This window comes from Chelonia mydas, chromosome 7, assembly GCF_015237465.2.
Source record: "Chelonia mydas isolate rCheMyd1 chromosome 7, rCheMyd1.pri.v2, whole genome shotgun sequence".
Lineage (NCBI taxonomy): Eukaryota > Metazoa > Chordata > Testudines > Cheloniidae > Chelonia > Chelonia mydas.
Genome location: NC_057853.1, coordinates 86,979,150 through 87,004,979, shown reverse-complemented (window position 1 = coordinate 87,004,979; position 25,830 = coordinate 86,979,150). Strand labels below are relative to the sequence as shown.

At 39.4% G+C, this 25,830-nt stretch overlaps 1 protein-coding gene across 1 annotated transcript in view; it reads right to left on the bottom strand.

The window, feature by feature from the left end:
- PCDH15 (protocadherin related 15) overlaps positions 1-25,830 on the bottom strand; it is a 665,248-nt gene that overhangs the window by 116,704 nt on the left and 522,714 nt on the right. Inside the window, exon 24 of the mRNA XM_043551059.1 lies at positions 604-713. Within this exon, the coding sequence (XP_043406994.1) occupies positions 604-713 (110 nt within the window). The remainder of the gene's footprint in view (positions 1-603; positions 714-25,830) is intronic.

The following is a 25,830-nucleotide window of genomic DNA, read 5'->3' as shown; positions in this document are numbered from 1 at the left end:
GGGATGATGCCTTGAAAATACTGCACGGAGATTTTTCAAGTGAGATTTCTTCATGAAAGGGATTATTATGTGGCTCTATGATATTTTTCAAGTGTTCATGATACAATATATGATAATCAATACAAATCACATTGCAGGGGTAGTGAGCATCCCAATTATACAAAGGATAGATTTAGGCTGATTCCATTTAAAGCATACTCAAAAGCACATTATATATATTTTTATGACACAACTGAAGAATCTAATATCAATTGACATGTATATAACACAATGGAGAACCAAAGAAACAACTTCCGACATTTTAGCTAGAGTACTTACTGAGCTATAGAAAAATCTCTCTTACATTTTAAGGAGCAAACTCTGCTTCCTTTTCCTCAGCCCTAAAGGGCATCAAATTCAGTTCTGCTGCATAGGCAGGGTGCAGCAGGTTTATGAAAGCAAGGTAATGGCAGCAGGAGCTGCTACTTGGGCTTGGCTTGGGTGAGGCAGGATTTAGCACTGGCTGTTTTATTTATATATACACACCACTTCCTGAAATTGTTTACATTTAATGAATGTACCACACAGCATAATCTGCAACTTTATTGAGATACTCTTACTTACCATCTTCATTTCCTGAAACAATTGAATATACAATAGTCTGATTCAAGGCAGCAGCAGTTACGACAGCAATCAGAGTTCCTTTGGGTGCACCTTCACTCACTGGCGGGGGTCTGCAGAATCGGATTGACACATTTATTCTCTATATTAGCATTTCTCCCCAACTATTAGGTTGCCACAGCAGGATGACAATTGAGGACCTGATTAACATGGCAGAGTGTAATCCTTGCAGCAGTATTGACTGTCTACTGGAAATTAAGATAGCTAACATGAAATATGACAATGTGAGGATATAACACATCCTCAAGGTATAAGAAAGAGAAAAATAGTGGATAAAGATAGCAGGAGCTAAGAATACTCACCACCTGGAAGAAATCAACCAATAGTTATCACCAAAAAAGGCACTTTATAGAGAGATGCTCTGCTAAATGAAAATGACACCTGCTAGAAATGCATGTGGGGAAAGGTTCCTACATTAGTAATTTTATAAAAAACAAGATGCTTTTCAGGAAATCCACTGCTTCCTGCATTTAGACCTCAATTCAGCAAAGCATTTAAGCATGCACATAAGCTCATGAGTAATCCTAGTGAAGTCAGTGGAAAAGGTCACACAATTAAAGTTATACATGTGAAAACTATCTCCTCTTCCACATCCACAAATTCATAGATTCCAAGGCAAGAAAGGACCATTGTGATCACATAATCTGACCTCCTATATAACACAGGCCATAGAACGTCCTCAAAATAATTACTAGAGCAATTCTTTTAGAAAAATATCCTATCTTGATTTAAAAATTGTCAATGATGGAGAGACCACAACATCCCTTAGTAAGTTATCCCAATGGTTAATTACCCTCACAGTTAAAATTTTAGACTTTATTTCCAGTCTGAATTTGTCTAGTTTCAACTTCCAGACATTGGATTGTGTTATACCTTTCTCTGCTAGATAGAAGAGCTCATAACTGCATATATGTTCCTCACATAGATACTTATATAGTATGATCAAGTAATCACTTAACCTTCTCTTTGTTAGATTAAATGAGATAAATCTATTTAGTTTATCACTATAAGGCATGATGTCTAATCCTTTAATCTTTCTTGTGGCTCTTCTCTGAACCCTCTCCAATTTATCAACATCCTTCTTGAACCGAGGGCACCAGATCTGGACATAGTATTCCATAGCAGTCAGACCACTGGCAAATACAGAGCTAAAATAACCTCTCTACTCCTACTCAAGATTCCCATGTTTACGCATTCCAGTATCAAATTACCTCTTTTGACCACAACGTCACATTTGAGCCTATATTTAGCTGACTATTCACCTCTGCCCCCCAAAATCTTTCTCAGAGTCTCTGCTTCCCAGGATAGAGTCCACCATCCTATAAATATGCCCTACATTTATTGTTCATAGGCATATACATTTATATTTAGCCATATTAAAACACATATTGTTTGCTTACACCCAGTTTACTAGGTGATCTTGATCACTCTGAATAAATGATCTGTGCTCTTCATTATCTATTACACCCCTAATTTGTTTGTCATGTGCAAACTTTATTGTTGATCATTTTATGTTTTCTTTCCAGTCACTGACAAAAATGTTAAATAGCATAGGGGAAGAATCGATCCCTGTGGGAACCCATTGGAAATACCCCCAATTCATGATGATTCCCTGTTTACGGTTACATTTTGAGACCTATCAGTTAGCCGGCTGAGAATAAAGGAGAAGCTTACACTTTGAACATCTCTCTGGGCATTCATCTGTATGTAAGTTTAATTATTCTTTTGTTTTGTAAATGATATTCCACCAACAGGCACCTGTCCTTGTTTTTGTAGCCTTGAAACACTTAGTATCTTATATCTAGACAGCTCATTTTACTATATGTAATTATATCTCATATCTAAACTGCTCATTTTACTATATGTAATTAACTAGCTGCCTCCTGATACACAGTAAATAAACTTCCACGCTCAGACACCTCCCTGTCCAAATTTTAGGACATTTAGTACATTATCTCTATAAAAAGAGTGTCATGAGTGACACTTTTACGAAAAACAACATGACTATATAATCTACAGCAGAACCCTCCTCACCCAATCACAAGAATTACAGGAACATTTTGAGAACAACTGATAAGTGCCACAGAGCTTCCTTCCCCAGTAAAAGTAAAGGAGGAAGTAGTGCGGAGCTATCCTTCACTTTTAACTACGGAATCAGTGCTAACGTAATTTAAACAGCTTCCTTTCAATAAATTTAGAGAGATATTGGAAGTAAACTCAACAGCAACGTTCAGCAAAAGACGAGGTAATATTCACTCTGAATATGAGCAAATAAAGTGTCAGTGTCACAAGCCCAGGTCTCGGGACATGTGCCTCAGTTTCCCCTTTTGGCTATATAAATTAGTCCTGGGTCAGACTTTACCTTCCATAACTCCTTTTTCATTATTTTTTTGTTACCAACAGACTTTATTCATTAATAACCAATATAGATATAGTCCCAGGCTTCAGCTTCCTCCTCACCAGAGCTGTATTCTTCTTCTAGTGTCCTCTCATCAGTAAATCACCAGCAGCCCCTCCTGCCTCACAGATTTAGCTGCTCCACCCCATCCACACTAGGGTTCACTCTTCTGTTCTGCTACCAGGGGTTCTCAAACTGGGGGCTATAGGGTGGTTACATGGGGCTTGCAAGCTGTCAGCTCTGTGGAGCTGAGAGCCCCGAGCCCCCACTAAATTAAATTAAATTAACACTCTTCATCTTCCTACTCCCTTTCTAGGCCTACGGCTTCAGCCTGGCTCCTATCTAGTCAAGAAGAAGACACTAGCTCTTTTCCTGTACCTTACTGACAGGAGCTCCCCACTGTTTCCCTTCTGCAGGGACCCTGACAGTTCTTTTGGAGTTTTTACTGTCAATTTCAAGCCCTCACTCAAGGCTTATTCCACATCCTGTAGTTTCCTCCAACTACCACAAGGCTTCTCTAGAGACTCCTTCCTTCCTCCCCACCCTCTGGCAACTTCTTTTTTATACTGTTCTAGCTGTTTTTTTTTCAACTCAGCTGCTCCATTTCTAATTAGCTAGAGCATGCAACCTGGAGCACCTGATTGCCCCCAGGTATTCCCCACAGGGTCATCATGGGTCATTTGGGCCCTGATCTTTCCTTAAGGGCCACTGGCCACAGGACAGGCAGCAGCAGATTTTTGCATTCATCCACAAGTTTTGATATTTGGATCTTTAATAAAAATATTTTCCTTTCTAGTCTCACACTTTTTATTCTACTCGTGATATAGACAAATAAAATTTGAACTTGGCTATTTAAAGTTAGGCACATAAATAAAAGTGGACGTTCAGCGACATTTCACTGGGATCTGTAGATGCTCAGCACCTCTGAAAATTAGGACGCCTTTATTTAGAAGCCTAACTTTAGGGACCCAGGTTTGAAAATTCTGGCTGTGGTCTACAATTACTGCAACACTAATTTCAGATGATATTTTTTCAAAAATTCTCCTGTTTTCAGAATCATCTTAGAAGTTTTAGCCCACACCATGTTTTCTATTCAAAGCTATAGAAGGATTGAAAATTGCATTCTTTAATTGCACCCCTGTTTGCAACCTTAACTACTGAAACCTGACCATCACTTAACAATTATATACTGGGATGCCAACAATTTAACCTGGGCTTCTGACTTACGGTATGCATTTTTCATATAAGATGGGATGTTTGCCAGAATTACAAAGACACATACACACAGAACATGGTTCCAGTCTTTCTACAGGAAGTGTGCTATCCACTATAGAAATTAAAGTCATTATAACTATCTGTTTTACTAAACCACTAAAGCTAGATCTGCATAATTATTATGAATGTACATTTTTAGATTGGTCTTAGTGACACGGAAAAAGACAATCAAACCAATTTTCATGCAGTTTAAAATTCAGTTTATTTATTGTGTTCATCAATGTAGGATAGTGATGAAATTAAAATCTATTTTATGTTACATTAGACTCCTTGGCAACCCTCTTTCTTCAAAATGCACACAATTGAAATCTGTGAAAAATACAAGATTTCTTATCTAAAAAACCTACATTTGGTCCCAACTCGGTTTTAGTACTTTAACCACCACCCCGGCCCCTCCTCCCAAGAAACAACAACAGAGACACAATCTCGTAACTTCCATTCTGACATTGCTGAATTCAATGGTTTGACAAATCAATACCAATTAGGAAGCTGCTTTTGTTTTCAATATGAGAGAATTTGAAGGAAGTGGAGATAGAACCACGGGAATTCACGTTCTTTGTAACCTTCCAGTAATTGCACCTCATTGATTTCATTTCCCTGATTTAACTAAGGTGATCAGGTGCAAAGAGCAATACATCAGTTCAATTAGAACATACAGTGGGTCTCTTAAGAACCTTTTGCTGAACTACGGATAAGTGAATTGGTAAAGGACAGAAGAACTCAGATGATAAAATACTGTTCTTTGCCCTGTACTTCAGCTATAATACCCCGTCTTTAGAGATAAATACATTATTTTCCATTTTTAAGACTAAAATGTACAGTAGAAGCATTGTTTTCACTTGGGAAATAAATTCAGTGTGAAATTAATTTGGCAGTAGGGAGAGGCATCTTTATTCACTAGTTTAAAATTATTTAGAGAAAAAGGGACAATTATGTATTTGCAAGTTAAGACACAACAGTAGTTATGTTTCATGATCCTGTCTAACCCACCTGGTCTGCAATTTACAATACAAATACAATACTAGAAGGGGAAGAACAGTCATGTGGCTAAAGCACATGACTAAGATTCAGATTAAATGGCTTTGAGGATATGGGCCTTCATGTCTCTGTGCCTCAGGTTTTCCATCTGCAAATGAAAACCTTACCTACCTACCTAACAACAATGTTGTTTGTCTTCATCCATCACATTAATATTTGTAAAGTGCTTTGAGATACTTGGTGGGAATGGTCTACATAAGTGCAAAGGGCTGTATGAATATAAAGTAACAAACTCAGGGGTTTTTCCCCCCTAAATTTGAATTGAGTAGTCAAAAATTATTCTAAATTAAGAAAATTAAGTTCTTTGTTCATCTACACAACACGTATGGCATTGCCAACAACAACAAGAGAATTCTAAAGCACCTGTCTCTCAAACCTGTCCCTCAGAAATGACATCTACTGGTATATACTATATATCTATATATCCTTTTCCTAAATACATTATTTGAAATATTCCACTGTCTCCTAGTGTTACGTACCCATATATCCAGATACACACAAAGAACGACACATGTAATGGTTATAGTCATAAACATAAGTCATAAACTTAGTGATAAACTCCTTATATACCATAAGAGTTTTAGTATAACTGCATTTATCACATACGTCAGCCACTTTACCTGCAATCTAATCTTTCTAAGTGCCACCAATACTTCTTTCTGGGATTTATTCTGACAATATAAAACACTCAGACTGCTTTGAACAACTGCCATTTAAATAAGGCAAAACAAAAATCTGCTTCATTCACAGTAAACAGAATTTTTCCTGAAAATTACCCTCTTCTGAGGTGCAAGCTGGGTAATATAGTATTAGTTATAATGCTTCTCTACCTCCAAAGTCTGTGTAGCTGTATTCATGAAGCTAGATCTTTTACACAGTTAAAATGTTTTGAGCCACTGTGACTGGGTCACTTCTGGGCTCAGGACAACTCTCTACCAGGTCCTCACTCAGGTGTAAAGAAACAAAAGGTCTATTACTAAGCTGCCATCCCCTTAGGCTGGATAACACCTGCAGCAGAGTTACTCAGCACCAGCAGATAAGGCGGGGGGCAGAGGGATAGCTCAGTGGTTTGAGCATTGGCCTGCTAAACCCAGGGTTGTGAGTTCAGTCCTAGAGGGGGCCATTTATGGATCTGGGGCAAAAATTGGGGATTGGTCCTGCTTTAAGCAGGGGGTTGGACTGAAGTCCCTTCCAACCCTGCTATTCTATGAAGTTACTAATGACAAATTACACAATAGTCCCACATCAGGCCTACCTTCCTTTAGGGAAGCTCTGGCAGGGAGCTGGATCTCAAGCCATTCCTTTCTCTCTCAGCCAGAGAGATGAAGACCTGATCTCCTTCCTGGTCAACCCAAATGAGCTGTGCTCACCCCTTTTTAACACCTCCCTCCAAGTCTGGCACCTGTTGTGAGTTTAGCAGAGCGAAGCTGGTAGAGCCCACAGTAGCTCACTAACCCTTCCTGGCCAGTGTGGGTTACTATACCCCTTCATAGCCACTCTATATCACAAAGCAACCTTAAAAGCCAGTTCAATTGGCAAGTACAGATTTCTACTTGGGAAATCCTTCCCTTGCCAGGGAAGTGGAGGAATTCCACTGATAGTGTATGGTCAATGATATAGTTTGTGATGGTGCCAGACCAGGTGCCAGTTTATGGCAAGGCCCCTAATCCTCAATGAACACCAACAACCAGGCAATTTGGTTTACCCATGTGTTAGCGTTGCTAAAGTAGATGGTAAGTTGGTAGAAATATCTTTAGTATTTAGACCTGATGAAATGCTTGTATGATGCTGCATGCAATGATCTCACCTATAACTTTACATCAGGGCTACATATGTTATATTAAGTAAAAAGAAAATGAGTACTTGTGGCACCTTAGAGACTAACAAATTTATTTGAGCATAAGCTTTCGTGAGCTACAGCTCACTTCATCGGATGCAATAGCTCATGAAAGCTTATGCTCAAATAAATTTGTTAATCTCTAAGGTGCCACAAGTACTCCTGTTCTTTTTTCTTTTTGCGAATACAGACTAACACGGTTGCTACTCTGAAACCTGTTATATTAAGTGTTTACATTGTAAACCTCTGCAACTGTAGAACTTATCAAACAGGAGAAAAGCCTTCTCTAATGCAAATGCTGGCTACCTACAGACGATGTTAGGTCTTGCCAAAGGAGAAGGCCTTTGAGACCAAATGAATCATTGTGAGACATCAAAGAACAGAAACTTTGTTGATTGCATGGGTGGCCTGTGAATTGCCAGCTGGAGGAGGCTAGCCCCCAGACCCGCCCCTGCCCCTGCCCTTCTGCCCCCCCAGCCCTGCAGTGTGGGAAGGTGGGCGGTGCATGGCCCCAGCCTCCCCAGCTACAGAGCATGGGAGGCCGCAGCCCGCCCAGCCCCGGAGCACAGGAGGATGGGCGGTCACAGCCTCCCCAGCTCTGGAGTGCTGGGAAGGTGGGTGGCGCATGGCCCCAGCTTCCGCAGGCCCAACCAGAGAGCTGGAGGACTGGCCTCAGAGCTGCACGCAGAGAGCAGTGCTAAGCAGGAGGTGGGGCTATGGCTGGCTGTTTGGGGAGGCACAGCCACCCCCACCCTATGCAACCCACCTCCCATGGTTAATTGCATTCCTCACTGCCTCCAGGAAGAGGAGACCTGTGCCTGAACTCATTCCATAAGCTTGGACTCTGGGAAAAAGGGCATAAAAATCCCTGACGAGGAGAAACTAGGGTATTTCCCCTGCTTGGACTCTAAAGCAACAAGAATCACTAAGCATAAGCAAAAGACCCCCAGCTGTTTTGTCTGGGTTATCCCTAACAGACATATAAAGCTTGCACATTATAGCAGTACTATCATCTTTTGGAACCTAAGACGATCTCATTTGTGTGTGTATGTTTACCTGCTTTAGCCTTGTAAACAACTCCAATTTATTTTTCCTAGTTAATAAATCTTTAGATAATTTGTTATAGATTGACTACAAGTGTTGTCTTTGGTTTGAGTTCTGCAATACAATTGACATGGGGTAAGTCACCGGCCCTTTGGGACTAAGAATAACCTGAATATTGCTGTGATTTTTGGTGTAAGGGACAATCTATCACAAAGAGAAGCTTGCCTGGTTGGCAAAGATAGTCTCCCAGGGCAGTGGTTCTCAAAGCCGGTCCACCGCTTGTTCAGGGAAAGCCCCCGGCACACTGGACCGGTTTGTTTACCTGCCGCGTCTGCAGGTTCGGCCGATCGCGGCTCCCACTGGCGGTGGTTCGCCTCTCCACGCCAATGGGGACTGCAGGAAGCGGTGCGGGCCAAGCAACGTGCTGGCCGCCCTTCCCGCAGCCCCCATTTTCCTCAATCCCGTATTTTGCCTTCTTTCTCTTTCTGTGGTAGATTGTCTAGGAGGACACTAAGCCTGTTTTTCAATTTGTCTGCCACCTAATGCACTGCGAATTTACCATGAAATTCTTCTATCCAGAAGAGCATGGGCATAAGATTTGATCAAGGATTAAGCTGAAGAGCAGCAGAACCAAAAATAAATTGAAAATTAGGCGTAACGCTAAAGTGCAATAAAGCTGTGTGCATATTTTGTATTGTACAAATGGATTTTTAGCCTTCTGTACTTTGTTGTTTTGTGTTGGTTTAAAAATGTCTAATTATCTATCTCAGAAATAAACATTTAAATTTACAGAGTTTTTTAAATCACTCCTACATAATGAAGGGAACATCTTTAGCCTGACCAGTTTAAAATGTCTTTAACAGAAAGTTAACCTGTCCCATTCCTATCACTCTCAGATGGATCCTACATTCTCTTCCATTGCTACTTTTAACTGTCAGCTATATTTTAGTTTATATTACTCCCTCTTTATATGCAATATGCGCTTCATGCTTTCATGTATTGTGCCCATCTCTACAAAACATCTTGTCTATTCTGCTTTCACAGAAAAATGTTTTATAATGCTTTCATGGAAGAGATTATTTAAAACATAAACTGTCTTGCATTAATGTAGTCTTCTGTTGGAAGATCCATTCTGTACAAACCATCACAGTGCCTCAACTAAGATAAGCCAACCCACAACGTATCATCTTAAGCAAAATATATATATTTTTTAATTGTCAGCTGGAAAAAAGGTTTCCAAACACAAACAGTGAACTTCTTGACTGTGCATTTGGATTTTTAAAATCTGCAAAAGCTGCAGAAGGTTTTATATATTCTGACTGCAGTAGTAAAAGAGAAATAAATAAAAGTCAGGCAGTAAAAGTAGTAATTGTTGCTGTTTAGCTTCCTTCCATCTACATTTAGATTAAATTGAGTTCCTGCTCACTCAGTTCTGCAGACATAACTTTGTTAATTGAAAAAAAGAAGAAGAAGAAAAAAAAGAAGGGGATTATAATTAAATTTTAGAGAAAAATTATATCAAGTATTTAAGCTTTCACCTTCCAGCACATGCAACTCAGAGTTTAAGGCCAGAAGTGACCAACAGATCATATAATATGACCTCCCATATATCACAGGCCACCACCACCACCACCCAGCAACTACACACGAATTCCCACTACTGAAATTAGACCAAAGTATTACAACTCTCAGGAGCCTAAAATCAGTGTTTCCCAACCAGCGTGCCATCAGGCATGAATCGGTGTGCCATTAGGAATTTTGAAAAAATCACTCGTGAGGAAAAAAAAGCAGCTCATTTATTTTAATTAGTGTCAGAACCAAATTCCATTTTTTGCTGTGGCTCATCATGTGTACATGCATGAGATCACAAGATGTAATTCTGGTGTCCAGAGGTGAGGGTGCACCACACAAATCTTTTATTGGAGTGTGCCTTAGACTGCAAAAAGGTTGAGAAGCACCAGCCTAAACTATTATGTGCCACAGGCAAAGAACAGGAGGGACCAAGATGCACTAATGCCTGAGGCCCCTGCAATGGCAGGAAACTGATTAAGTGAGATATACCAGAATAATCCGGGGGAACTGACCGGGACGCTATACTGGAGAGGAAGGCAAACCTCCACAAAGGTCAGTGCCAATCTGCTTTTTGGGAAAATTCCTTCCTGACCCCACATTTGGGGTCAGTTAAACCCTGAGCATGTGAGCAATAACCATCCAGGTAGGCATGTGAGAGAAAGAATGCTTGGTGCCACCTCAGAGCACTGGCCAAACCTGTCCAGTGTCCCATCTCCAGCCATGGCCATCTCTGATGCTTCAGAGGAAGTAGACCAAAACCACCCTTGAGCCAGAATATATTGGAAGACCTCACATACACACTTCCTGACCTCTGCAGTCACCGACTGAAATCTCATGCTTCAGGGCTTCAGCAACATAAGAAAAACTTATGGAGACTCTCACAGTTTCTGAAACCTGCCCCATATCATCACAAGCAACCCTGTCATATAATCCCACTCCACTTCTCTCTTAAAACCAATTAAATTGTTTGTCCCACAACTCCTATTGGGAGGCTGTTCCAGAACCTCACTCCTCTGATGGTTAGCAACATTCTTCTAATTTCCATCCTGAATTTGTTCATGGCAAATTTATATAATTTGTTCTTGTGCCAACATTGACCTTTAGATTAAATAACACTTCACCTTCCCTGGTGTTTACCTCCCTTATGTATTTATAGAAAGCAATCATCCCTTCTCAGCCTTCTTTTTGATAAGCTAAATAAGCCAAGCTGATCACATAAGAAAGGCTCTTCATTCCTCAGTCATAGTAGCTCTGTTCTGTACCTGTTCCAGTTTGAATTTAACTTTCTTGAACATGAATGACCAGTATTGTTTACAATTCTTACCAATGCCTCGTGCAATGACATTAATTGTCAGCCTGTGATCAACCAAAACTCCCAAATATCTCTTCTCTAACACTTCCAGTTGATGAGCTCCCAGCTTGTAGCAGAAATTCTCATCATTAGACCCTACGTGCATGATCTCCCAATTTGTACTACTGAATTTCATCCTATTTCTGTTATTCAAGTCTTCAACATTATCCTGATCTTCCTGTGCAATATGCCAATCCTCTTCTGTATTGATGATGGCTCCCAACTTTGTATGATCAGCAAATTTCATTTCACACTCTACTTTTTATGCCATGATTATTAATAAAAATAATGAATGATTGGTCCCAAGACCGATCCTTGAGGAACTCCCCTAGTAACCACCCTTCACTCTTAGAGTTCACCTTTCAGCACAACCTTCCTTATTCTCTTTTTATTTATATTACTAAAAAAATTCTGGTTATTTTAATTTTTTTGCTAAGAGTTAATCCAGCTTGATTTTTGGCAATCCTCACTTTATTCCTGTATTTTGTAACCTACAATATTCAGCTTTCCTGCTGATGAATCCCTTTTCCCATCCCTACAGGCTCTCTGCTTACTCTTAATAATCATTTATTCATCCAGTTGCGTTCGGAACCATCCCCTACACATTGTTTCCCCTTGCTTGGAATACAGAAAACAAATAGATTTTTGTATAGTTGATTTAAGAAATTTCAAGGTTCCCCACATTTAAGTCTAAACTCTTCAGTTCAGTTGACTTCTTTAATTAATTCCCTTAACTTCCCAAAATCTGATCTTTTGAAATGATAATAATAAACATAGCTGACAAATTGGTTTGGATTATCCTTCCATTTAATTTAAACTGAAACAATTACAGATTGCTTAATCCAGGGCTATCTCCTATGACCATGGTGTCCTCACTATTTACCAAAACTAAGTCTAAAATTGTAAAAAGAACAGGAGTAATTGTGGCACTTTAGAGACTAACAAATTTATTTGAGCATAAGCTTTTATGGGCTACAGCCCACTTCATCGGATGCATGCAGTGGAAAATACAGTAGGACAATTTTATATACACAGAGAACATGAAATAATGGGTGTTACAATGCACACTATAACAAGAGCGATCAGTTAAGATGAGCTATTACCAGCAGGAGAAAAAAAAAACCTTCTGTAGTGAACATCAAGATGGGCCATTTCCAGCAGTTGACAAGAACGTGTGGGGAACAGTAGGGGGGAAAGTAAACCTGGGGAAATAGTTTTACTTTGTGTAATGACACATCCACTCCCAGTCTTTATTCAAGCCTAAGTTAATTGTATCCAGTTTGCAAATTAATTCCAATTCAGCAGTCTCTTGTTGGAGTCTGTTTTTGAAGTTTTTTTGTTGTAATATTGTGACTTTTAGGTCTGTAATCGAGTGACCAGAGAGATTGAAGTGTTCTCCGACTGCTTTTTGAATGTTGCAGACAGCCCCCCAACCTGAAGCAAATACTCACCAGCAACCACACAACAAAAACACTAACCCAGGAACCTATCCTTGCAACAAAGCCCGTTGCCAACTGTGTCCACATATCTATTCAGGGGACACCATCATAGGGTGTAATCAAATCAGCCATGCTATCAGAGGCTCATTCATCTGCACATCTACCAATGTGATATATGCCATCATGTGCCAGCAATGCCCCTCTGCCATGTACATTGGCCATACTGGACAGTCTCTACGTAAAAGAATCAATGGACACAAATCAGACGTCAAGAATTATAATATTCAAAAACCAGTTGGAGAACACTTCAATCTCTCTGGTCACTTGATTACACACTTAAAAGTCACAATATTACAACTGAAAAACTTCAGAAACAGACTCCAACGAGAGACTGCTGAATTGGAATTAATTTGCAAACTGGATACCATTAAATTAGGCTTGAATAAAGACTGGGAGTGGATGTGTCATTACACAAAGTAAAACTATTTCTCCATGTTTATTTTTCCCCCCTACTGTTTCTCACACGTTCTTGTCAACTGCTGGAAATGGCCCATCTTGATTATCATTACAAAACGTTTTATTTTTTCTGTCCTGCTCATAATAGCTCACCTTAACTGATCACTCTCGTTATAGTGTGTACGATTACACCCATTGTTTCATGTTCTCTGTGTATATAAATTTGTCCTACTGTATTTTCCACTGCATTCATCCGATGAAGTGGGCTGTAGCCCACGAAAGCTTATGCTCAAATAAATTTGTTAGTCTCTAAGGTGCTACAAGTACTCCTGTTCTTTTTGCGGATACAGACTAAAAAGGCTGCTGCTCTGAAACCTATCAAAATTGTATCGTCTCTTTGTTGGTTCAGTGATGATCTGGTGAATAAAACTGTAGTCTATCTCATCCAGGAAGAACCGGGTCCTAACAATATTAGTAGCATTTATTCTCCAATCTATAGATGGGAAGTTATGGTCTCACATTATGGCACAATATTACTAATAATATTTAAAAATATCTTTATCTATCTAAGTTCTACTCTGAGAGTCTACAGCAGACCCCTAACTCTATCCCAGTAGAACCTATTTTATAATGCTTCCCCAGAGTGATTTAGAACCAGATAGATTTTGTTTTGTCCATACCATCAGTTCTTATTACTTTACAATTTATTGCATCACTGAAGAACAATGCTACCCAGCCACCTTACTTTCTTATTCTGTCTCTCCTAAACACTGCATACCCTTTAATACCTGTATACCAATCATGACTGCTCTTCCACCATGATCCTGTAATCCCTACAATGTCCAGTTTGCTCTCCTTCACCAATAGTTCCAGTTTCCCCCTTTTATTTCCCAGACTCCTTGCATTCATATACAAGCATCACAATTATTTCCTTCAGACTTCATCCAGTTTTCTATGAAGCCAGATTAGATATAGCTCTTGGACCAACTGTAAAATCTTCCTGACTACTACTTCAGTCAATATTTTTACTTTCTATCTTGTTGCCATCCATACTTTCACCTTCTGGTGTTCCATTATCCTGTACTATATCTTCATTTAACTGTTTTTCCTCCTTCTTCGTATTGAAGCAGAATGTGGCGATTATCTGAGTCTCTGTCACTGTTCTCCCCCCATTTCCTGGTTTAAAGCCCTTTTTTATCTATCATGCCAGTCTTGATCTTAGAAGGATAATATGCAAATAGAGTCCATCTGTTGAGAAGGGTCTTCTTTCTGAGAATGCCTCCCAATAGTCTTCAGAGTAGCAGCCGTGTTAGTCTGTATCCGCAAAAAGAAAAGGAGTACGTGTGGCACCTTACAGACTAACCAATTTATTTGAGCATAAGCTTTTGTGAGCTACAGCTCACTTCATGCATCCGATGAAGTGAGCTGTAGCTCATGAAAGCTTATGCTCAAATAAATTGGTTAGTCTGTAAGGTGCCACAAATACTCCTTTTCTTTTTCCCCAATAGTCTGTTATTCCAAAACCTTCCTTATAGCACCAGTCCTTGAGCCATCTGTTGATCTTCATTATATTGTCATGCTTTGGCCCCTCCTTCTTCAGGGACCAGAAATGTTCCTTCCTCTTCTTTAAGTAACTTACCAGTCTCACAAAATTATCCTTGATCCATTCCAGTGCGAATCTAGCAGTATCATTAATCCCAACATGCAACACAGTTGGTGGATTTTTCCCCAACCCTATCAGGATCCTTTTCAACCTCACGTCCACATCTCATATCCTTCCTCTTGGCAGACAGCATACTCTTCTGTTCTCTGGATCTGGTCTGGTGCCAGACCTGTTGACTCTTCTTAGTATGAATTTCCCAGTCACATAGACTTGCCTCTTCTGGGTGTCAATATGAATCTGTCTTATGCTCTCTCTGTCTTCCAGTACATCACTGTCATTCTTCTTTGGGTTCTAGTACCTGGCTATTATCATCATCTTTTCCTCTCTTCTTCAGGGGCTGGTTTCCATTATTTTCTTCCTTGCCACCACATCTTTTGTTTGTTTCTTCTCCTTATTCCCCAGTACAGCAAACTTGTTACTCAACTCAATTTCATCACCAGTAGCTGGTCTTACTCTCTTGTTCCTGTGGTCATGTTCTTCCATGCATCACCCTCCTCTTACAGCACTCTTCTCCTCAGAGCCTTTTGTTTGGCAGGTAGCTTCAAATATTGAGTTGTCTGTACCACCCCCTCCTCCTCTTCTCCTGCATTATACCGTCAAATCCCCATCTGAATTCCATCACCGTCTCCAGCTGCATCTCTAATCCTTGGATCTTCTCTGCCATGAGTTCTATGAGGTGACATTTCATGCATAAGTAGCTTCCATCAGATATCCACTCAAGGATAATGCACATCCTGCAGCTTCTGCATCCAACCATCTTCTTTGTCTCCTCTCCTTCTCGGTTCACTTCTAGTGTTGCCTTAGTAGCCATAATTATCTTGTCTTCTGAGTCCCTACTCCTAGAGAAAAAGAAAGGACATAAATCCCCACAAACTCCCAACTACAAACTCCCACAGAAATTCTGTTGTTAGCTGCTAAGTGTTCACTGCTCCAACATTCACTACTGACTGGCTTTTAAACCTAGCCAAGTGAAATCAGCACTATTCTCTCACTAAGGGATATCAGCAAGCACCAGATCAAGCTGCACACCTGGAACAAATCCCTGGAAAACCAAGATTTGCACCTCTAGAACACAAAACCACCACTCTCCTTTCAGGCCAAACTCCCACAAATGCTGCTGTTTGCTGTTAGCTCAACGGTGAGAGTTTGAAATGACACCACTTGCCAAAAAGCCACAGGGTTTTTCCATTTCTCCTCAATTAAAACGGTCTCTTTTCCATGCAATATTATATTCAAAGTCTGTTCAGTAAGTGTTCTCTGCTATAAATATCCATTCACTCTGCCTTGGTTCTCAGATCAGTTCAGAATGTTTTGACCTTTTTCATGGTATTTATCTCTAAACCAGATGACAAGGGAGTTTAGGCATTGTTACAGTGAACCACCTCCTTGGCCCATTATCTTCTAAGATAAATGTCAAACTTCATTCTGATGAACTCTGTGTCATCAGGCACAATGAGTTTGTGTAATTCCAGCAACATTTCTAAATCAAAGCTAAGCGCTGACATTATTACTTAGGACTTTGATCTTTTTGTCAGGAATACCACCAAAGAAAAGAAGGGGAAAATACATTTTCCTAAGTAACTTCTGAAAGGTTAGCTATTATAACATTGTTGGATTTTCTCATGTATTATAATTCCTCAGATCTTCTGTGCAGACTGAATCCTGCCATCATTTCTTCTTGTGAAATCAAGGATAATGGAGTGATTTTGCTCCCTTATAGTAGGTCACTGAAAGCTGACAGAATCTGACACTGCAGTGGCACAACGTGCTCTACTATAAACCTTGTGTGTGTGTTACTATTACACATCCATATTTTCCAAGTTTAAACTTAGCTGTAAAATTCCATCATGGACTATAAAACTATGTTAAAACCCCCTAAGGTCTACCTATCAAATGTAAGTGGCAATTCAACTATGATCTCCAGCCTACCCTTCTGCCAAAGACAGTAACGTATGTCCCCAGGGTCAGACTGGAGTCAGAATCACTTATGATTTAGCTGATACAAAACATAGGTAAATCGTTTCACCATAGTATTTCATGGGAAAACATTTTAATTAGCAAAGAAAACAAAACAGAAACGTCTGAAATGGTTAAACAAACAAAACAAAGACATAGCATTATTAAACAAGTGAGAAGTGAGCGAACAAACACACTTCAACTATTACGCTGCTCTTCTCTTCTAGCCCAGTTAACTGTCTAATTATCCACTACCAACATCAGAGCTTCATACTTGCTGCAACAGCTCTATTTCTAGTACACATTAAAATCTACAATGTGGTATTTATCATTGGCTGGTAACACACTGCATTTTCGTTTGATATATTGATATATTTGATATATTTATTGGAAATAAAAATAAAATAAACACATTCTCATTTTCCAGTAACTAAACAATAGCCAACAGTTCAAAGTGTTAATGGTTCTAACTGCAAGGGCCTGATCTGCATGCCTTCCTCTAGCCAAACTCCCACTGAAGTCAATGTTGGTTCAATCTGCGTAAGAAATGTAGGGTTGCCCCTATAAATGGGAAAAATAATGGGATTTGTTTTTTCTGGCAGGGAGAGGCTGTCCTGCCTTCGAAAAATGTGGTAAAATGGCACTTAACTAGCCAGCTTCGATGCTCTGCAGGAAGTTAATTACAGTTCATGAATCTCATTTATATTTTGTGATATTTTCTCTGTGATTAAGATTCAGGCACTCAAGAAAATGACTGAAGGAATGAAGTGTTCCACAGCTGCTAAGCTTTTGTTTAATACTCTTCCGGTACAAATGTGTGTGATATTAATAGCTGCTGCAGCAACTGTGCACTTTCTTCACTATCTGTAAAATGGGTTTCTATAAAAGTAGCTTCATTAGTCCATACTAATAGATCCTCCTTTGTCCATAGGTGGTGACAGTCCAACAGGTAGAAGAAGAACCTTTTGTCTCAAAGGAGGTCACTGCTACTAGTGCACACAGGATTAACACTAATAGACCTTGTTAATATCAAATATCAGTAACACAGAACAAGACTAACTGGGTGGATGTATGGATAACTGGAGCTACTCTCTCATTTTACAAGCAGGAGAAAATGACTCTCTGGTGTAGCAGTAATACAGTCTAAATAGCAGTACCAGTGAATAAAATTAGAGAGGTGAAAAACATACCCTTGACTTTACAAAAAAATTGGTTTACTGAATTACAGCCCATAGGCAATATCTGCCAAAAGCTGCACCCCTTGAGGCGGTAGTGTTTAACTTTTAATGTAGAACAGTGAATGGACTTTTGAGTGGCCACTTTGACATTATTTTCTGTTCAGGAATCATCCCCTATATCATGGGCTTCTACTGCAAGGGATCAGGAACCACTTCTCGAAGGTATGTTTCAAAGATAGCAGAGCAAATCAAGTCAGAGATGGATGCTTTGGAAGCCTTCTTCTGTTGCTCCAAAACAAATGAGGAAATGGCCAGTGGGATTTTTTTTTCTTTTCAGATAAAAATTGAAGACTCACAGCAATTAAATGAGTGCAAGATACTATCCTTGTCCCATTTTTGGTTGGGACAGAAGGCAAGAAAGATACCTCTTGATTAGAAAAAGGTAGAAATGTATTATGAATGAATCTGTTCACAATTGTCAGAACCAATTTGCCAGGCTGAAAGATCTAGCAAAGTCTGTGATTTCTCCTCTCCTTCTGGCGGAGGTAACCACAAAGTACCAAGCTGCACATGAGAAAAGCTAGAGGAATAGTAGCTATGGGTTCAAAAGAAGGCAGGCACATTCTTTAGAATACCATAATGAGCTTCTGTGATGAAACAGAATTAATGAAAATTGGCCTTTATTAGCTTGACAGCTTTCAGAAACTGCATCACTGAAGGAAGAGATTCTAAATACAGTTGCCTCACCCTTGAATATACTAAAAGACAAAATTTACTTTATGATGCACTGGATATATTTAAGAAAAGTAGAATTTGGGACAAAAATTAGACACCATCAAAGTGTTCCACAGCTGCTAAGCTTTTGTTTAATACTCTTCCAGCAGGTTATCAAAACTATTTAGTGACTTGTTTTCATGACTTGAAAACAGTGGTGATGACTGAGTCAAGTAGCTTTTGGCCCCCCAGGCCAAACAGGAGCAATAGGAGGCAGGGACAGGTTGCTGAGATGGTCATGGTGACTTGATTTCTGAAATAATAGGATGTCTGTGCAAGGAAGGGGCCAGGGCTCAGTTACAGTCAAAGTCCACAAAACAATTCCTCTGCAATCAAGGTGAAGCTATAGAAAAATCAGTTTAATCTTGTATCTTCATTTTCTGGGGAATAAGGAGGACAAGATGGAGTTTTTCAAAAGATTGTGATTTCAAAGAATAGAGAATGTATCTGTCCCTCTATTTGCTGCACAAATGAGGTACTTTGAAGTTGTGGATTGGGAGTTGGGGAGGGAGTCTACTTTTGAACATTCTGCAAATCTGAATAAATACTTGTACGCTGAACATTTATTTTGATGATATATGGTGGAACAGTTGAGCTGATCTGCTGTCATCATGAATTCCCTGGTTATGCTGATTTGCTTTAAGGGTTTAAGGTTAATTTTAGGATAGTTACCGTTCACTGGACACTTGTCTCCCACTGAATGTTGAGGTAAATCACTTTTGTGGAACGGCTGAATGGACTAGAATGGGATTTGGCAAAATACAAGGTTTGAATGGTAGAAATCTAGGTGAACAGTTTAGATTTCCAGTCCATTTTACTATGAAGGTGATTCTTTCTGTAGAACCACTTATCCTGCGCAGACATCTAGGTCACATCGCTTCCACATCTGAAGAGTCTGGTTTCCGTCACTGTAATAGTCTAATCAGGATCTGATAGTATAATTCACCTAAGGAGGGAAATGGATTGAGTACATAAGACCAGGCATTTCCTCAGATTTTATTTAGAAAGTGAAGCTTTCTGTCCCATTGCATAAATAGAGAGGAGAGGTGTTGTATCTGTTGTACAGCAAACTCTAGGCACTATATTGAAGAAAGTTATTAACCCAAAGAGCAAAAAGGGACGTACATGGCAGATAGACTAGGCTGAGAGCTGGTTGTTAGAGAGTATTTTCTGAAGCCTTTCTTAAAGCAAATGCATGCAGTCCTCCTGAGTTATGAAGTGAGCTCTCAGAGCCTAACAGTGTTCCAGCGCACACTGGAGAATTTGATAGGCCTTCTGAAGAGATTCAGCTTTCACTAGCCAGTCATCTAAATAAGTCAGAATAGTAACCTCTTCTTAGTGATGGGCAATCAAAGAGACTCGTAATCCTTAAAATATCCATAAGCCTGAAAAAGAGGGCTGTATTTTGTAAGGTTGGCTGTTGGTCTTGAAACTTAGGTATTTCTGAAGAGAACTCCAATAGGTATATGGTGAAACGCATCTTGTAGATACATGGAAGCTAAATATTCTTCCTGCTGTACAGCCGATATTACAGAGAGAACAGATTACATTTTTAACTTCTTGTACTCTAGAAAGAAGTTTAGTCATTTGTGATCTAAGAATGAAGACTCCTGATTACTTCAGCTCTAGAAACAAACAACAGAGAAAAACCCTTTGTCTGGCCAATTTGTAGGGACAGGAAGGGTAGCACAAATATACAAGGGTGTTGGATACAGTTGTTTACAACATTTTTATTTAGAGAGCCAAGAAAAAAGGCGAAAACATTTTTGAGTTTGAGGGAAATGAAGCAAATTCTAACCACCATTTGAACCTATAGACAGACTCAATTTGTCTGATATTATGTTTTCTCATTCTGATAAAATGGTTAATTCTCTTCCTCCCTCAAAAGAATGAATTGGAGGGGCAAGCGAAAGAAGTCAGAATTTGATTTATTGGGGTGGAGACATCCTGAATGTCATCTCTGCCTTCGTGACATTGATTACAGCATCCTGGGCCAGGAAAATTGAGCTGAATGGGATGGAGTTTGGGAATGTATCTATACTAGGGGGTAAAATATACACTTCAGGAAGAAAAATCTATTGCTTTATCACCTGTCTCCCAGAATGATGAGGAGAGAAGCCTTGTTTTCTGAACATTAGTGGCACACAGACAATAGCAATAGACAGTGTTTTGTGTGCCACCACTTGACTGCTCGTTTTTATGTATAGACAAATCTTGAAAATGCCCAAAGTAGAATTGGCTAGAATGTCACAATCCAGTTTCTCTTGAATCTGTTCTGAAATTATCTTATGTGAAGAGAAGCCTTCTCAACTAAATAATAAATATGCTGATGAAAAAAAATATATGTAAAGATGCTGCCACCCCCTGGCCTCTCTATCAAACATCATCTTTAAGACTGTTTCCATTTTCTTGGTTTAATAATAAAAACCCACACCTTTTGAGGAAATTAAGTTTATTAGTGTATTCTGCAATAATGGAATGGATAAGAATAAGGATCCCAGATATTCTTTTTCTTTTTAAGGAATTTATATATTGTATTAAGTACAAATGAAGAAATATTTACTATCAGGTCTTCTCCTAAATATTCTTTCTTTAAAACTGGAAACACCTGGACATTTTTTTTATTTTTTCTGAGAGTCAGAAAAAAACCAACCCCTCTTTTTATGATAGTTGGAAATAGAGAATTCTCAGAGAAAGTTAAGATCATGAGCACTGCTATGATTAAATGCCCTGTGTCCTCTGTGCTAAACTCCCTCAGGCTGGTGTCCTCGGGTTCAGTAATTGACTTTGAAAAAGACAGATGATGCCTACTCGAGTTACAAAACCTTAGAGAGAATATGCTTCAATTTCCTTTTCACCTTTCAGGGCATGTCAGAAGAGAAAGGCCTGCCAGGTTTCTTAGCACAAGAGAAGGGCACTTCCTTGATGGGCAGAAATGGCTCTTGCTCATATGTTTAACAGGAGATTGACCTCTGTAGAAGAGGGTTCACACAGTGGCTGCAAAGACTGGCTTCTCTGAAATCCTTGTTGAGGTCTGGATCCCAAAAACAGAATTAAAGCAGGGATGTCTAAGGTCACTTAGGACTCCCATCATGGTGGCAATGGAGCTGGAAAAAGTCAACATGTAAAATTTTACTTTTGCTGACTCTGGAGAAGTTTATGGAGAGCCTGCACATTTGTAAGAAGTGGAAGGATACATGCATCACAGGATTTTGCAGCTGCCTGGGTCTTGCTGAACCCATATATCACAAGAACACAGAATCTTCTCTGTCTGGCTACTGTGACAGAGCAATTGGTAACAATCCTGTTATATTTTTCTGTTTTTCCCCATTGTCAGTCATGTTTTGAAAAAAAAATACTCCCCTGAGGAGAGCTGCACATCAGCTCCTCACTGAGACAAAGTAAAAACTCAGTCACATGTGCATTAGCAGCAGTGAACTCCTGTGTTTTGAAAAATGCTACAACAGTACTTTCACGTGACTTTTTGATATATTTCCATAATTTTGTTTTGTGTCTGCATATTCAGTGAAATCTTAGAGTACACAGCAGTTTGGTCAGATTAGATCTGCCTATGGTGTTGACATATCGAGCCAAATGGAAAACATTATACCTGTTAATGGCAAAGAAAAGAAGAAAGAAAATCCTGCCTGTCATGAAATATCATTTTTATACAGTAGAAATTTTCACACTGAACAGTATTATTACTAGTCCAGGGAAAACATGCCATGCTACATCTATATACTTTCAACAGCCTGAAATTCTGATCTTCATATATCTTGTCAGAAAAAAAAAATCCGTGATAAACTGGAACCAAACTTCACATTTCTCACAAGTGGACCCATATTTAAAAATGAGATATTCTATGACTCTAAAGCAGACCAAACGATTCTAGTATTTTCCTTTTTTTTAAGCTATGAAAAGTCTGAACAACCTGTTTAATGTGACCAAAGGCAATAACTGGGAGCCAAACACTGCTGCTTTCAGTTAGCATTTTATTTTCTGCTATAGCAGCACATCACTATTAGCTATGATATTCTAGTTGTGAGGAGGACCTGGTATTTATTAATTAACAAATAATCCAAAATACTTTGAAGTTTCATCTTCTAAAAAATATAAGTAATCACAGAAGATAAGGTTGCTAAAAATACCAAACTAATTTAACTATCTCTGTCTGAGGCTCATTTCACATCTGGACTTCACAATTTTGTGATGCTAACTGTGATCCATTAATTAAGACAATATAGATTTTCTATTCCTTGTTTTAGGGGGATTGAAAGTTTATGTTGCTTTCAAAGTTCAGTGAGATATATATGCAGTTCTATATAGTTAGAGGAGTCTTTCAGAATATATCAGAATCAAAGAAATTCATATACTTGTTATAAACTGGGAAATATCTATTTTTAGAGAGTATGGTGCATGCCTCTGTGTGTGTGTTCTTATGATCGGTTACTTCTATGGAGGTAGACCATAACAGATTGTTTGAGGAACTAAGCACAGAAAGGTAAAACAATGGCCTAGGTATTGTGTCAATATTTTAAAAGGGTAAACAGAATGGTCTGGGTAATTATAGGCCTTACAGTATGACACTGATCTCAGGCAAGATGGAACTGCTGATACATGATTTCACTCATGAAGAATTAAAGGAGGGTAATATAATTAATGCCAATCAACATGACTTTATGAAAAATAGATCCTGTCAAACTAACTTGATCTCTCTTTTGGATGAGAGTACAAGTTTGATAAAGGTAATTGTGTTGATGTAATATACTTAGACTTCTGTAACGCATTTGATTTGGAACCATACATTTTGATTAAAAAACTAGAACCTCATAATACTAACATGATACACATTAAATGGATTAATAGCTGGCTAACTGAGAGGCCTCAAAATGGAAATGGAAACTCATCATTGAGCAGATGTGTTTCTACTGGGGTCCCACAGGGTCGGTTCTTGTCCCAACACTATTTAATATTTTTATAAATGACCTTGAAAAAAACATAAAATCATCACTGATAAAGTTTGCAGATGAAACAAAAATTAGGGGAACAGTAAATAATGAAGAGGACAGGTCACTGAGAGAGAACAATCTGAATTGGTTGATAAATTGGGTGCAGTCAAACAATATCCATTTTAATATAGCTAAATGTAAATGTATACATCTAGGAACAAAGAATGTAGGTCATACTTACAGGATGGGGGGGACTCTATCCTAGGAAGCAGTGACTCTGAAAAAGATTTAATGTGGGGGGTGGATACTCAGCTGAACATGGGCTCTTAGTGTGATACTGTGACCAAAAGGGCTAATGTGATCTTTGGATGCATAAACCAAGGAATCTTGAGTATGGAGTAGAGAGGTTATGTGACCTCTGTATTTGGCACTGGTGCAACTATTGCTGAAATACTGTGTCCAGTTATGGTGCCTGTAGTTCAAAAAGGATATTGATAAATAGGAGAGGGTTCAGAGAAGTGCCATGAGAATGATGAAAGGATTAGAAAACATGCCTTATAGTGATAGGAGCTCGATTTATTTAATTTAACTAGAGAAGGTTAAGGGTGACTTGATTAAAGCCTTTAAGTACCCTACAGGGGGAACAAATATTTAATAATGGGCTCTTCTCTGTAGCAGAGAAAGGTATAACATGATCCAATGGATGGAAATTGAAGTTAGACAAATTCGGATTCGAAATAAGGTGTACATTTTTAACAGTGAAGGTAATTAACCATTTACCAAGAGTTGTGATGGATTCTCCATCACTGGCAATTTTTAAAACAAGATTGGATGTTTTTCTAAGAGAGATGGTGTAGAAATTATTTTGGGGAAATTCTATATCCTATATTATATATAGGATGTCAGGTCAGGTGATCACAATAGTCCCTTCTGGTCTTGGAATCTATGAATCTATTAACACTGAGGGTATGTCTACACTGCAGAAAACCCCTTGTGGCAGCGAATCTCAGAGCCCAGGTCAACTCACTTTGACTCACGTGGTTTGTGCTAACAGGGCTAAAAATAGCAGCGTAGATGTTCCCACTTGGGCTGGATCCCGAGCTCTGAGATCCTTTTCCCTTGCTGGGTCTCAGAGCCCAGGCTCCAATCTGAGTGGGAGTGTCTACACTGCTATTTTTAGCTCCGTAGCGCAAGCTCAAGTCAGTTGACCGAGGCTCTGAAACTCACTGCTGCGGTGTTTTTGTTTTGTAGATGTACCCAATAATACTAGAGGACTTTGTGGCCTAGAAAGGATGAGGGTTAAGCCAGGGGCCAGAGACTGCCTGGGGTGTCAACGAAAAGCTGACAAGCTGGAAAACACACAGAGAGGGAGAAACTACAGCAGGGATGGTCTGTTTCTTCCTGACAGAGACTGATAATACTCATGTGTGAAGGCTTTTTATTGTTTTTCCTCTTTGCTCTATGCATTTTGTACTTTAGGAGTGAATAAATAATGCTTTGTTTTGAAGACAGTGTTTCTGTGTCACTGAAAATGTATGGTGTCCATAGGGCAAGTCTTACAGGTGCCAACACAGAGTTGGACCTGTGTTAACATGGTTCGGAAGCCTGGGGCTGCAGCCCAGAGATCCAGTCTAAACAGGGCCGGCTCTAGGTTTTTTGCAGCCCCAAGCATAAAAAAAAAAACACCTCCGAGAGCACAACTACAAAAGCAAAAAACAAAAAACTCAAACACCCAGAATGCCTCCCCTGGAATTGCACCGCCCCAAGCACATGCTTGGTTTGCTGGTGCCTAGAGCCAATCGTGAGTCTAAGAGTTGGTGGACACCTGTTTCCACCCAGAGCGAGGTGCAGGAAACCAAACCTGTCACCTGAGGGGTGCACATGAGGTAGACTAAAAGGGGTATAAGATAACAGTTTACCTTGTAGCCATGACAATGGTGGCAGTTGTGGTGGGATTCAAACTGTGACAGTGGTAATTTGCAGCAAGTGACAAACAGCAGTAAAAACAAACATTTGCAAAGGTAAAGCAAAAGGGAAAGTGGTTTGTCATTTTTGGGAAGAGACAAGGAAAGAAAAGTTAGAGAAAATGAGTTTGCTCAGCTCCCTAAAAAGCAGTCATGGAGATATGCAGAGGCAAGGGAACAGACCCCCAAAGCTAAGCAATTCACAGTTAGTTCAAGTGCTACACTCCAATAATTGGCACAGATGCAGCAACCAGAGCAATGGCCTTGTCCAGCCTC